At 43.7% G+C, this 14,174-nt stretch overlaps 1 protein-coding gene across 3 annotated transcripts in view; it reads left to right on the top strand.

The window, feature by feature from the left end:
- TDRD7 (tudor domain containing 7) overlaps positions 1-14,174 on the top strand; it is a 47,597-nt gene that overhangs the window by 15,287 nt on the left and 18,136 nt on the right. For all 3 annotated transcript variants that reach the window (XM_064403097.1, XM_064403099.1, XM_064403098.1), the window contains exons 5-6: positions 4,025-4,110; positions 5,178-5,395. In XM_064403097.1, coding sequence (XP_064259167.1) covers positions 4,025-4,110; positions 5,178-5,395 — 304 coding nt within the window. The remainder of the gene's footprint in view (positions 1-4,024; positions 4,111-5,177; positions 5,396-14,174) is intronic.

The raw sequence follows: 14,174 nt of genomic DNA, 5'->3' as shown, positions 1-14,174 counted from the left end.
CTTGTACTTTGGGAATTGCAGGACGGAGAGCTTCTTTGAGCCAGGAGGTCCTGACTTCAAAAAACAACGTGCAGTGAGTGGAGTTATGAACAGCATCCCCAAAAATCCTGGGCTGGCAGCAGCCTCATAGTTATCTGGCACAGGCTTGAGGGCACTATTCCAGCAGGGATGTCAGCACTTGCCTATGAGAGTGGCTGAGCCTTCTCAGGTCAGGTTGACTGAGACAAGTCCTGAGGGTAACTGACTGTCTCTGCCTTACTTCCCAGTTTGGAGTGAGCTGTTATCTGTGTGCAGTTTTTGACTTCCTGTTACCCACCCTGCCCCTCCATGTACTCTCACTGTAGGAAAGGACACCCATGCTCTCATGGTTGCACATAGGGATCTCTGTTTTCTCCTTTTCTGTTGACCATCTGTAGTGCTATGGCAGATGTGTGTTCCTTGCCTTGACACAATGTCCTGACAGTGACAGACTTTGGATGCTGACAGGTGCTCCACCCAGTACCATGTAGTGAAGCTCCTCAGTTAGGCTGGAAATGGTGGTTTTCTTGTGACTGCCAAAGTTTATGTCCCACCTCTGCAGTGCTTTATTTTTTTCAGAGATTTTTATGATCACAGCTTCAGGGGCTTGCCCCTGTGTAGCACGTAGGAGAAAGGGAACAGGTTGTTTGTCTTCCCAATTCTCTCACATTCACATGACAACAGAGAAATGCTGAAGGTAGTTAGTTGTCCAAGGTTTTTTGCAGATGCTGTTGCAGGGTCTGAGGCTTGTCTTTATAGCAGCAGTCTCTGAGGTTTATTCTGACTATGTTGCTGTGGACTCTGAGAAGCAGGGAGAGACCTTGCTGGTAAGGCTAACTGCAGAGATCCTTGAGGCTGGAAGGCAGCAGCATGGATGAGAACAGGTTCAGGTGCTTGGTGACCCCCTTGCTTGAAGCAGCAGGAGCCATTTGCTGCTGGCCACCACCTGGCCTTGCTGCTTAGATAGCACTGTCCAAGGGTCAGAGAGCAGATTGGGGTGGCATGGGCCTTGCCAAGATAAGGCAATTGGCAGGGAAGGGCCTTGCTCCCTTCATTGTGAGGCAGTGATGTGTGGCAGTGAGACGTGACTAGCTGCTCAGCTGGAGCTACGCGTGGGGACTTGGCAGGGCTGCATGGCTGGTCAGGCATTTGTGAAGGGCCAGGCTGCTGGTGTGGCTAGGATGCCTCTTCCTGGGAGCAGGCTTCTAACAGCTGAGGAACATGAGGCCTTGCAAGTAGCTGAGTTATCCATACCTGTAAACTGAAGGGAAGCATGTTGGCCCTGGCACTGTCTGGCCGTATCCCATCTTGCTGTTGGAGATGTACGACCACCATGATCTGCATGAGCAAGCAGCACGTCACCCGACACTCGTCTGATTGCAGCACTCAGAACTGGTGATGGCTGGGCTCAAAGCTGATGCCAGCACCACGTTGTGGGAAACTGTTGAACCACAACAGAAAGGACAGGAAGACCCTACATAAAGTCTCTTAATACTGAGAGGATCCCAAATCCAATTAGCTTTTACGTGCGGCAGAAGGGAATCATCCATCCTCTGTTCCAGCTTCCTTTCCAGGGTGTTCACATGGGATGGCTTAAGCAGGAAACATCTGTCCTCTTCCTCACTAGAACTTGCCTGCAGTTCTGACAGGCCTATCCTACAGTCACATCATTTGTGTCACCTGATGTGGGGCTTAAGGTGATACAAGTGTCTTTGGCACAGAGGACTAGAGCACAGCTATGGATTCCTGTTGGCAGGCAGGGGTAGCATGACAGTCTCCAGTACTCATGGGGCTATTTCACAGGATTGTTTTCTTTCTGCCTAGCAAAGGTGGTGGTCTCTCTTGAGTCTGCTTTCATTAAGAGGACTTTTTGAGCTTGAGTATTTGTTCAGCTTAGATTTGTCCATACTGGTAGGTACACATACAAAGTGGAATCCTGGATTTCTCGCAGCATCTGCCTGGGCAGCCACAGCCAACTTCTAAGAGGAGACTGTTGCTGCTTTGTGTGGGCATCTGGGGTGTGCCCAGAAAGTAGAGGGTTTTTCTGTAGTGCAGATGAAGTGTTGTAAGAGGCATTTCAGTTACCCAGCAAGTACCAGGTGCGAGTGTAAGTTTTGATTTTGGGTGGGTGACTTTGCTATTGTACTTTCTGAGTTTTGTAAATGTGCTTGTAGTTGATCTGCTGCTGCCTAGCACTTCTGGCCATGGCTACTGTTTTGTAAATTGCTGAGCTGGGCAGTGTTTGTTCTCAGAGCTAGTGCTGTGAGACATGACTCAGAAGAGAAGTATGGTCTTTGGTACAAGTGATACCCCGTAGCTGATGGAGGAGCCATGGTTTCACCTAACAAGAACAGCATAAAAGCTGGTGTGACAAAAGGGGAGACAAATTAATGTTAAATCTTTTAACATGCTTCTTAGAAGACATGTGAATGTGGGAGGTCTCTTTCTGATTCATGGATATGCTCTGATTAAAAGTCAATGTGATGACACATAGGGCTTCTTGGTCTTGACTTCCTGTTGCGACTAGCCACAGCATTATACTTGAACTGCTGTCCTACCTTCTCAGAGTCCAGGTGAAGCTGTGAAAATCACCTTTGGTGTTTCTGCAGCTGGTGAGGTTTATGGCTTGTTCCACTGTTGTCTCTGAATTCCAGAACTGGCCCCTGGGCAGAGATCTTCTACAAAGCCTGCCCAGTGCATGTTCAGGGTCTGCTCTGGTCAGGAGATGCCTGGTTTAGAGCAACCTGCTGTGCTATGATGGAGATGTTGCCTAGTCTTTGAATTCCCTTTGTCAACTCTTGTTCCCTTTTGCTTGCAGTGTATGTAATTATTCCACAGCTGATTTTTTTCCAGGTCTTTGTGAGCTACACGGTGCTGTGCCCTCTTCAGTGTCAGGAGCTCATTTTGGTGTCTGTATTCCCCAGTAAAGTCTGTGTTCTTCTGGGGATCCCAGAAGAAGACCTGCAAGCACAATATTTGTGTGCTTTTGTTGGGAAAGATCTTCTGAGGAGAATCTCTTAAACAATGTAACCAGCAGCATCCACAAAAAGACCTTAAATTCTTTCCTGTCGGGGTCGGCTGTTATTCGTCTCTGCCCCAGCACGGGAAAAGGTGGTTCTGGGCAGGCTGCACTTTGAAGAAGGAGTCTGGACTCTTGCTTTTGGTCCTCAGTTGAGTTTATTGCTCCTTATCTACAAAGTTTTTCTGTCTGTCCAGCTGAGGTCTGATCAGCAAGACAGCCAAGGGCACTCTCTCCCGCCCACGGGGCGGTTGTCTCTTTTATAGTGAAAACTACGTATTAGATATTTACCTTCTATTTCAAATACTTTTTGCCCTTGTTGGCAAGTGTACTCTTTCTATGAACCAATCCACACATGCCAACATCATCCTGAACATGGATGCCACAGAGAAGAAAGAAGAAGGACAGGGCATGCCCAAATTCCTCCATCTTGGGCATCCTGACTCCCATGTACAGAATTCTAGACCCCCCTGTACAACATACAAAACCCCCCTGTACAGGGTTCCAAAGTTTTTCCCTTCACCCTGTGATTGCTACTACTATGCTACTTAAACTTTTGTGGCCTGTAATTCTTTATATAAGGTTGGCAATTTGCTCTATGAATTAAGATTGAATTTCCAGGTGTCTTTGGCTTCCTGCCAGGGTCTCCGAGCCCCTGCCAGGGCTTTGAGACATCCAGGGCATCCAGAGAGATGTCCTGGGTTCCGACACTTTCCCTTTGCTAATGTCTTTTTACTGTGTTTTGTTTCTCACAATAGTGAGAAAAATGAGTAAAAACTAGAAACCACCTCTTGATCTGTCCTGTTACTGCTGATCAGGTTGTCTTCCTGACAAGGACATTGTGGCTATTCATCTTGTGCAGGAGGCCTTCTAGGAGTGTATGGAATGTGTGGAATGCATTTTATTTCATGTATAAGTCTTAAAAACAAATGGAATTTTATTTAGAGACAGAAGAGTGATTTTAAGCAATTTTCTTTCCAATTCTAGATCTGAGAAGAGACTGACTGTCCCACCACGGTTTCAAAAGGAGTTGCAAGTTCACCTGTCCAGAAGCTCTTCCACAGACTCAAATGGTATGCCCATTGAGAAATGATTTGTTGACTACTCAGATTGTTGACTACTCAGGTGTCATCTTAAAAAAAAATCCATCTTAGTAGTTGTTTTGAATGAAGATGGATTTGGATGAGGAATCAAGTTCTGTGAGTGAACCTTTTCCCTCTTATTTCATTGTGCTGAGGAAATGTGTGTTTGCTTGTCTGCCTCTCAGTGTAGGAAAAACATTGGGCAGTAAGTGTCAAAGCCAATCACAAAGCCAGTGTGAGGAGTTTGGGAACAGGAGGCTTAAGCTTAACTTCACCAGTGGGGTAGGAATCTGGTATAAGGATGAAATCCTGGCTTTCAGGAGTAAGCAGCATTACTAATGTATCTGTCCAGCAAATACTCCTCTGCCTGTGTGGCTCAACAGCTGTGCAGCTGATGGGCTTGCAAAATGATGGTTGCTTTCTTTGATTTGTGAAGCTTCTGGTCTGGTAGCAAATATACCCCACCAAAGGGAGAAGGGGAGTAGAGGTGAGGCAGCAGGTAAGCTAGTGATGTGAACCTGCCCCTGGAATAATGAGTGCCTAATTCCTACGCACAATGTATGAAACTCGTTTCCTCAGGACATATCTTGGAATGAAGGGCAAATAATTGGTCTGATTTGTCCACCCATTTATACAGAAGAACATTCTTGGTGTTGTGCAATATCTTTGTGGTGTTTGTACTCATAAAGAAATTATCCTGTGCCCCTATTGGGATACTACCTTAGTCTCTCAGCTGCAGTGGGGCTGACAGTTCTGTATTCTCTTCCAGAATCCCTTCAGAAGTAATACCTAGCAACATCTTATGAAAATAACTACAGTGATTGAAAAGTCATATTTAGGTAGTTACTTAATGTCTGAGATTTCCATAGTTCTTTGCCACAGGAAGTGACTGAACCAGCCATGCTTGGCAGGAGAGCCACATTTTAGAGTTGGTGCTATGCTGGCAGCTCCCATGTTTAGTTTTTAAGTATGGAGGTAATGATCTAGCTTTCTGTTTGTAGGGCTTCAAGGCTGTAATTTTTCAAAATTACTTCAAGGCTGTAATTTCTTTTCAACAGATAGCTTGAATACATCCACTGCAGAGACACATGCTGTTTCCCCTGGCTCTTCTGCTGCCGATGTCCATGAACTTCAAAGTCGCATTAAGGAGCTGCTGAGCAAGTACAGCAGTGGTGTCAGACTGTCGAAGATGCCTCAGATATATCGGGAAATGTACTGGGAGGACCTTAGCACAGAAGTGCTCTATCAGCTTGAGAACTGGCCTCATGTGTGCACAGTAAGTATTGAGCCATTTTTATGGAAGATGCCAGTACCCTATAGATTACTGAGTGTTCATTTGCCAAGTGTTATTTTATGCGTACCTGCATTTCCCTTCATGCTCTGTAGCAGTGACAGAAAACCCCTACATCCCCACCACTCCACTCCCAAATTGTAACAATGCCCTTTCAAACCCCAGAACATCACTGTTGGCTGGACTAGTGTTTTGAACAAGGAAGGTCAGCCTCCATGTGTCCTGAAGCAAGTGCTTGAGGTTGCTGACTTGCCACCTTTAACTGACCCCAGTACTAACAACTCAAATAGCTGATAACAGGTGATGTCCCTGCCATGTTTGTTGTTCTTGGTTTGGATTTTTCCCCCCGTTGCTTTTTATGCTTTTACTTGTTGGTAGGTTTACCTCCTCTTAAAGCTTAAAGCTACAAGCTCCTTTGTGAACAGTCTGAGGTCTAACTGTGTTTATCTTTGTCAAGACTTTTCCAGAGGTCTTCCTCACATCTTAAGCCAAGGAATTTTACTGTTTAGGTTAGGTTTATGATACAATAATAGATGAAATTGAAGAGTGGTAATGCTGGGAGGAGGGATTACAGCTAATCCCCTTTCTGTCCTCCTTCTGATGCCTGTTACCCCTTGATTACCATGGGTGTCATTGCATCACTTATTAGGTAGGGGCTGATGTCTGCCTGTGTGCACTTAGAGGTCTGACATGAGTTGCCATTGCCACAGGGTGGAGGGGCTTCAACTGCTGTACTTCTGTCTCCTCTTCTGCATTCACAGGTCATTTATGGCATCATGCAACTTTGCATCAAGGCTTTGTTTAGCTTTACTTTAACAGGCCAGTGATATCAGTGAAGACTTTAGGTTTCTTTGGTATCTGTCAAACTATGGCACGGAAGAGTATTGAAATAATAAGAATATTTCCCTTCTTGAAGTACATTTTTTGTATGTACTTCAAGTACATACTTGAAGTCTTTTCTCATGTAAAAGCATTAAATGCCAAAAAAAGAAATTAAAAGAAAATAACTGAGTTGAATAACTGCTCTTCAGGGATGACACCATTTGCATGCATGTATGGTATTCTCACAGATACATAAAATGTGTTAGTAACACCTTACTACAAACACTAGAAATGTATGCAGTCAGCAGCAATTTGTTTTGATGATTGATGACTGGTTCCTGTGTTATCTACAGAGCAAGCTGTTATGTCTTGAATTGCTTAATTCATGCAGCAAATTTTAGTCCTTTTTTATAGCTAATGTTCCAGTCTGTCCTGTTCATCCAGGATCTTTGTTCTGTGTTCATTATCTATTTGCTTGGGTCTGTCTCTTTCTTTGTAGCATGCAAATAGTGTCATTTAAGCATACATAAGCACTGATTAAATCCATGGAAACATTGTAATACAATGGGCACAGTACAACAGCAGTCAGAACTATCAAGTTATCTTGGCACAGTCAGTCTTATTGTAGAGAACTGTTAATGACTTTCTAAAGCCTGTCTCAGTTTACTGACTTACAAAATCGTAATTATGGCTCAGGCATGGAGAAGTTTGAATTGGGACTTCTTATATGAAAGCTACTATACATCTCTTAAATATAATCAGTTCCTAGTTTAAACATATTGTCTGCAGGTGTACAGCTTTGTACAACCTTTGAAATGCAGAAGAAAGACTGTACTCTCCAGTGAATGTGTAGATATCTGATATCTGAATTATTTCTGTCATGTTGGTTTCTTACACTTGGGAGTGTCTGCCAGGCTCAAAAACATGCCTGGTGTTTCTTTTATTATCTTCTTAAAGGAGAATATATCTTTTTGTACTCATTCTGATCAGTGTAGCATAGGTGCAAACCAGCAGCAACAAACCTAATACACTTTCAGTGTCTCCAGGCTTTTAATTTGAGGACTTGCTTTGGAGAGTATCACTTCTGAATAACTTTACATCTCTAAAACTTCTGTTGGGAAGGAAGGAATTTTATCTAGGAAATGGTAATTTCCATGTTTTTACAACCATGGGTAATGGATATTTTTCCTATTTAGTGAGTTTAAGTCTCCCAATGTCAGTGTAATTTGCAGGTTGATGATCTTGTTTTCAGTCTTCATCGTTCAGGCAGGAGGTGTTGAGGCTGACTTTGTCTCCATTTGTCTGTTACCTCCCTCTTCAGGTCGGCTTAGTTGAGCATCTTACCTGTAGCCACATACTTTGCACAGCTACATGCAAAAGTACGAAGTTACCAAGTAGTGGCTAGCAGTCACAGATTGTAGTCTAGTCTTCATGAGCAGTGGGGCTGACAATAAATATGCTTAGAAGTCTTTGTTGTCTAGACAGACCTCAGCCAGGAGAAGAATCTGCTTCAACAGCTCTGGGCAAATCCACAGTGTTGCTGAATTGTTTGCTTTCACCTCCAGCACTTGTACTTTGCAATGACTGGCAGTAATGACTGGCAGTGACCCTCCCACCTTCACCTTTTTTTATCAGATTTTTTTTACCTCTCTGTTTGACTAATTACTTTGCCATGTGTCTTTGAGCAGCTAGTGATCTCTATTTTAGACTTCCAACTCCTGTCTCATTTCTTATCCTTCTACATATTTTTGTCACAAGTCTTTCTCACAACTTAGCTGTTTTCTTACAGCTTCTTCTAAGTCAAAGTTATATAGTTTACTGTGTTTGAGCTCAGTCTTGAATCGTTGGATGCAGGCAGCTGAACCCCTGAGGGAGAGAGAGCATTGCAGCAGAGGTGTGAGAGGTATGTAGGCATGTATATTAAATAGTTGTTTGGTTTTTTGGGGGTTTTTTTGTAAGTCACAACCCAAAAAGTAATAATGCATTTGTATTTTGTACTGGCAACATGACAAAATGGTTCCCTTTGCAGTCTAAATATAAACCTCCTTACTGAGTTGTATGTATGTTTAAGGGACTTTTTCCTTTTACATACTCAGCTCAGTTGCTTGAACTCTGTGAGTGATTCAGGCATGATGTGATGGTGATGCAGATATGGCCATGCAAAAGAAGGCTAAACTCTTAGATCTTTTCTCAAAACTTTTGCTTGAATTTCCATGGTTTTTTTCCCAAAAGCTTTTAGAGAATTAGGCAGTCGTAGGACATTAGGGAATGTCCTTACATAGATGTTTAGTTGGTTTGAAGACTGGAAATGGAGAAGGACTGAATGATTTACTTTCAGAAAGGAAGTCATGGTGGGATACCTCAGGGGTAACACTTGGACACATGCTGGTCTGAATTGTAACACATGAGTTGAAGAAGGATGCAAATACAATACAATACAAGTTCTGCTGGTAATATAATAAAATTCAGGGCTGTTCAGAGTTATAAAGACCAGGGCTCTCTGAAGAGGTATGTAACCTCCTCATACCGTGTTTCTGGCCCATAAAATTTCATTGTAATCTTAATTCCAGCCATGGACAGGAAGCACTCTCTCTATACTTAAAAAAGTGGGTTTTTATCTGTGTGGACTTTGAAGCTTGAGAAAAAGGGATCTTGGAATTTATAGTAGCTTTGTGCTAACTTTGACTCAGTATGGAAAAATGCAAGTGATAAGTATTTGCAAAATAAATAGAAAATAAGTATTTCAGTTGGAAGGAACCTATCAGTGATCATCTAGTCCAATTGCCTGACCACTTCAGGAATGACCAAAAGTTAAAACTTGTTATTAAGGGCATTATCCAAATATCTCTTGAACACTGTGATGCTTAGGGCATCAACCAACAAGTCTGTTCTAGTGTTTGACCACCCTCTCGGCAAAGAAACGCTTCCTAATATCAAGTCCGAAGCTCCGTGAAAAGTCCTCTGCCTAGGAGGCCATATCTCCTAGTTGACTCACTGAGTACTTTTGACCAGAAGTTATTTCCTAGAAACTTCACACATTTCCCAGATTTGCCTACAGTGTTCACAGTAGATATCTGGGAAGGTGCAGTCTCCAGTAAAAACAAGATACAAATCCAGAGCTTTCTCCTGAGTGCCTGGAGCAGACACTACAACACTCCCTTGAAACCAGGGTCTCTCACCATCGCTAACAGTAAGGGCTGTGCAGTCAAACCTCCGCTTTTCATACAGTGCAATTCCTCCACATTGCCTGTACTGCCCATCCCTCCTGGAGAGCCTGCAGCCCTCCATCCCAGGTGTGGCACTTGTTCCACCAAGTCTTGCTGACACCAAAGAAATAGCTCTGGGAACTAACCAGTGCTTAATGTTTATCATACTGTGTGTGTTGGTGTTCAACAAGTATTGCAGATGTGCTCCAAGATCAAGTCCAACTCTTGACCAAACACCACATTGTCAACCATGGCACTAGTTGTCAGTCCAGTCATTTATTGAATACCTCCAGGGATGGCGACTTGACCACCTCCCTTGGCATTCTGTGCACTGCCTGACCCCCTTTTCAGTGAAGAAATCCAGTCTCCAACCTGAACCCCCCCAGTGCAGTTTGAGTCTGTGTCCCCTTGTCCTGTTACTAGTTGTCTGGGAGAAGAGATGGACCCCTACCTGGCTACAGTCTCCTCAAAGAGAGCTGCAGAAGGTGATAAAGTCACCCCTGAGACTCTCTTCCTCAGGCTGAACAAACCCAGCTTTGTCAGCCACTCCTCATAGGACCTACCCTCTCCAGCTCCAACCCTTCACCTGCTCCCTTTGTTCTCTGGACTTGCTCCAGCATCTAAATGTGTTTCTTGTAATGAAAGGCCCAGAACTGGACACACAGCTTGAGGTGTGGCCTCACCAGTGTTGAATATAGAGGGACAATCACTGGCTTGGTCCCACTGGCCACACTATTGCTGATACAGGCCAGGATGCCATTGGCCTTCTTGGCCACCAGGTGCATCCCCCTTTTCTGCTGGGCAGCTTTCCAGGCACTCTGCCCTGGTCTGTAGCACTGCACAGGGTTGTTGTGACCCAAGGGCAGGACCTGACACTTGGCCTTATTGAACCGCACACCTTGGGCCTTGGCCCATTGAGGCAGCCTGTCCAGATCCCTCTGCAGAGCCTTCCTGCCCTCCAGCAGGTCAACACTCCACACAGTTTGCTGTTATCAGTGAATTGTGCTGAGTACAGTTGATCTCATACAGATCATCAGTAAAGATTTTAAACAGGATTGGGCCAAATACTGATTCCTGAGGCACACCACTGGTGACCAGCCCCCAGCTGGATGTGACACCATTCACCTCCACCCTATGACTGTGCAGACAGTTCCTAAGCCAGCAAAGAGTGCTCCTGTCCAAGCCGTGGGCTGCCAGCTTTTCCAGGAGTGTGCTGTGGGAGATGGTGTCAAAGGCTTTGCTGAACTCCAGGTAGACAACATCCACAGCCTTCCCCTCATCCTCTGGGGAGGTCACCTGGTCGTAAAAGAGCATCAGGTTGGTCAGGTGAGACCTGCCTTTCCCCAAACACATGCTGTCTGGGGAGCAGTGGACTGATCACTTGGTTGTCTGGCATGTGCTGTATGGTCACACTCAAGATGATCTATTCCATAGCCTTTGCCAGCACCAAGGCAAAGAACTACAGGCTGACAGGCCTCTAGTTCTCCACATCTTCCTTCTAACCCTTGTTGTGGGTGGGCATCACATTAGCCAACCTCTAGTCACCAGCCTGTTGGTTATCCAGTACTGATGATAAATGATGAGAGCAGCTTGGCAAGTGTTTCTTCAGGGCCCTTAGTACTCTCAGGAGAATCCCATCCTGTTCCATAAAGTTGTGAGTGTCTGAGTGGCACAACAGGTCACTTAACAGCCAAAAATAATTTCATCCATCAGGACAGATGGATCCTGTCAGACCCTATCATAGCTTGTGTCTCAGAAGTTCTTCCATGTTTATAAAACCCAAAGTTTTGGTGAAAACACCAATCCTAGAGCTGGTATTTTGGTAGAATGAATAACAAGCAGACACCTTTTAATTGACAGAATGAAGGGATGTATGCATATTGAATTGATTCTGGAGTTGTCTTGTGGTAATGACTGCCTTAGTCTTTCTGTTTGTTTTCTGAAGGAGCTGATAGAAAAATAATGCTACCTTTCTGAATTTTGAAAATCCACTTGTGCTGGAAGAGATACATTTGCTTTTCAGCAGTTCTAGAACCAAGATAAATACTTTCCATAAAATACTCTACTGACTCTGGCTACATACCAGATTAACTATTAGTTGTCAGAGGACAGTTTTTTGTCTGTAATCTATCATTCCTCTGTCAGGTTTCTTACTGCTTTTTAATAAACATAAAGCTAAATGATATGTAACATGTGACTATATTCCTTAGTGACCTTAAGCCACTAAGAGCGACCTTTAGTGACTGGATTGGCTGATGCTGTGTGATAAGATTCCTCAGAGTGAAGACCATTTTCCTGGCTGTTTACAGTGAGGAGGAGGATTTACAGGGTAAAGCAGGGCTTAGTTTTCTTCACTTAATCTCTTGGATATCTGGTAAGGTATTGGACAGGTCCCACCGTCTGTTAGTGTTAAAAATTTGTCACTGGAAAAATAATTGGAGGAATTAAGGGGGAAATTAGCACATTTTTATTCACTGTTTTGGGGATATTTGATTGGTTTGTTTGGGTTTTGGTTTGGTCTTTCTTTTGGTAATAGTTACTACAAGTTGAAGTTTATCACTACAGGAAGGTAGAGAATTTTTTTAGATAAGAATGAGACCTCTGTGAGACAACAATGTGATGTTGCTTAATTGACTGGTAGGATGTTTTGTTTATTTTATCTTTTTTTAGCTGTATTTAGTTCTCAGATTCATATTTTACACAGAGTGAATTAAACAGGTATGCTCAGAAAAGAGAAGGATTGCCACAGCAGAGTTGTATTCCTTGAGAAATTTTGGTTTTGTCAGGCCTTTACTCTCAAGAGAAGGAATTTCTATACCACAGTTAAGCTGTGTGAAGCAAAAGTCATCTTTCTAAACAGAAACAAAATTGAAAGAATAAAAAAATCCAGCTCTAATGTGCTTTGCACATGGAGGAGACAATGGAGCAGGCTATCACATAGGTAGTACATATGGATGAAAGTTGACAGTTTTACACAAACCCTAAAAGCTGTTTCCAGTAGATGAGCTCTTGAATTACAATAACTTTCTTTTGCCGCACTCATTGAAGAAATCAGTGTTTAGACAGAGAGCTAGTAGCCATTTAGAATAGAGTTCAGAGAACACGTGTTCTACCTAAAATGTAATTAGTTGTGCTGTACATACTTCAGCACAGAGCAGCCTACAGTTGGTGTCAGCCTCACTGAGAAGATGGTGTCTTAGCATGTGTGGAAATGAGCCGGTTGAGGACAGAAGGTCCAGAATGACTTTGCTGTCCAAACACAGTGCTAGAGCAGGCTGTAAATCGATACACCTGAAACTCAGTCCTGGTGATGAGTGGTTAGACAGCAAGATGAGCCACCAAATAAAGTCAGACTCCATTTTGACGGCATCTTTCCTTATTCCTGCAACCCGTGCATCTCCTGTGTGTTAAATCTTGTGCTTTTCTGACCTTTTAGGAGAACTTCAGTGCGTTATGAGGAAAAGGGTATTACAGCCAAAAAGAACTGCTGACAAAGTTGCCTACTGATCTTCAGTGCTGGCATAAAGATGTGAGGAATAGGGGCAACCCTCAACAGTATGGAGTTGTTAGATTGGCTCAGCTGCCTTATTGCATCACAATTGCATCACATCCTTTGTAATTGTGTATTTTCAGAAGCCAGTCTTGTAAGCACAAGAAACTGGAGTATAAGTGTCTTCATTGTGATGTGCAGGGTAATGGAGTGGGAGGGCAAAGAGGATGGGCAGAAAGGGGCAATCTAAAGACATGTTGAATTTAGTAGAGCTTACCATCCCAGCTCTGAGCATGAGCTGAACCTGAACAGAGGCCATCTTGACAATAGGGATTCTTTAGTTTAACAGCAAATGAAAATATAAAAATATACCTAGTATGATTTGCATTCCAGCATTTCAGGAAAGTACAGAAGAAATGACTGCTAGAGACAGAATCACTTAGGTGGGAAGGGACCTCTTTTGATTATCTAATGCAACCTCCATGCTCATGCAGGGCCACCTGCAGTCTGTCCGGGTCTGTATCCAGTCATGTCTTTAACAATGGGCACGCTACAGCTTTTCTGGCCAACATATTCCAGTCCTGTTTCAACCTCCCAGCTGACATGAGGCTTGGCTAAAAACAAGTGTTTTTATGTGTTCTTTTGTGGTTTTGGGTAAGAAGATAGCTTCCCATGCAAAACAATTGCATATCAGACTAGAAGTTGTAAACACTGGAGTGGATTCCAAGGATTAGCTGTAACTGGATAATGTAAGAAGCTTCCACATCCTTGTAAGGAAAAGCTCCTTACTGAGTGATGCCACCATGTGCAGTGGGGATCTTCAGCCTTTCAAGAACACTGACCAAGTCTGGTTTTTTCCCTAGATTTAGTTTCTCTGGACACATACTCAGCAGTTCAGTAGCTTGAGCTCTGTTGCTTTCAGTTGCTTGGAAGAACAGGGAAGAGTTGAATGTTAATGTTGAAGCAGCATCTCACCATTGCCTGGGGAGACCTGTACTGTAGAGGGATGGGCAAAACCAATGGAACATGAAGTTGTGGTGGCTGCCAGTGACAGAGAAGTGCTGTCAGCCAGTGTGTAGTTGCAAGGTAGTGCTGTTCAAGGCCAGAAATACCTTCCTCACTGCTTTGAGCTTTAGTTTGCTAGGAGTTTAACTTCACGTATTGTTGAGGAAGGTCAGGTAGATGAGAGCTGCCTTCGCACTGAAGTGTTTGTCTAAGGTGCCTGCCACTAAAATGTTTCTGTGTA

Source organism: Passer domesticus, chromosome Z (genome assembly GCF_036417665.1).
Source record: "Passer domesticus isolate bPasDom1 chromosome Z, bPasDom1.hap1, whole genome shotgun sequence".
In the NCBI taxonomy this organism is placed as follows: domain Eukaryota; kingdom Metazoa; phylum Chordata; class Aves; order Passeriformes; family Passeridae; genus Passer; species Passer domesticus.
This window is presented reverse-complemented; position numbering and strand designations above follow the sequence as displayed.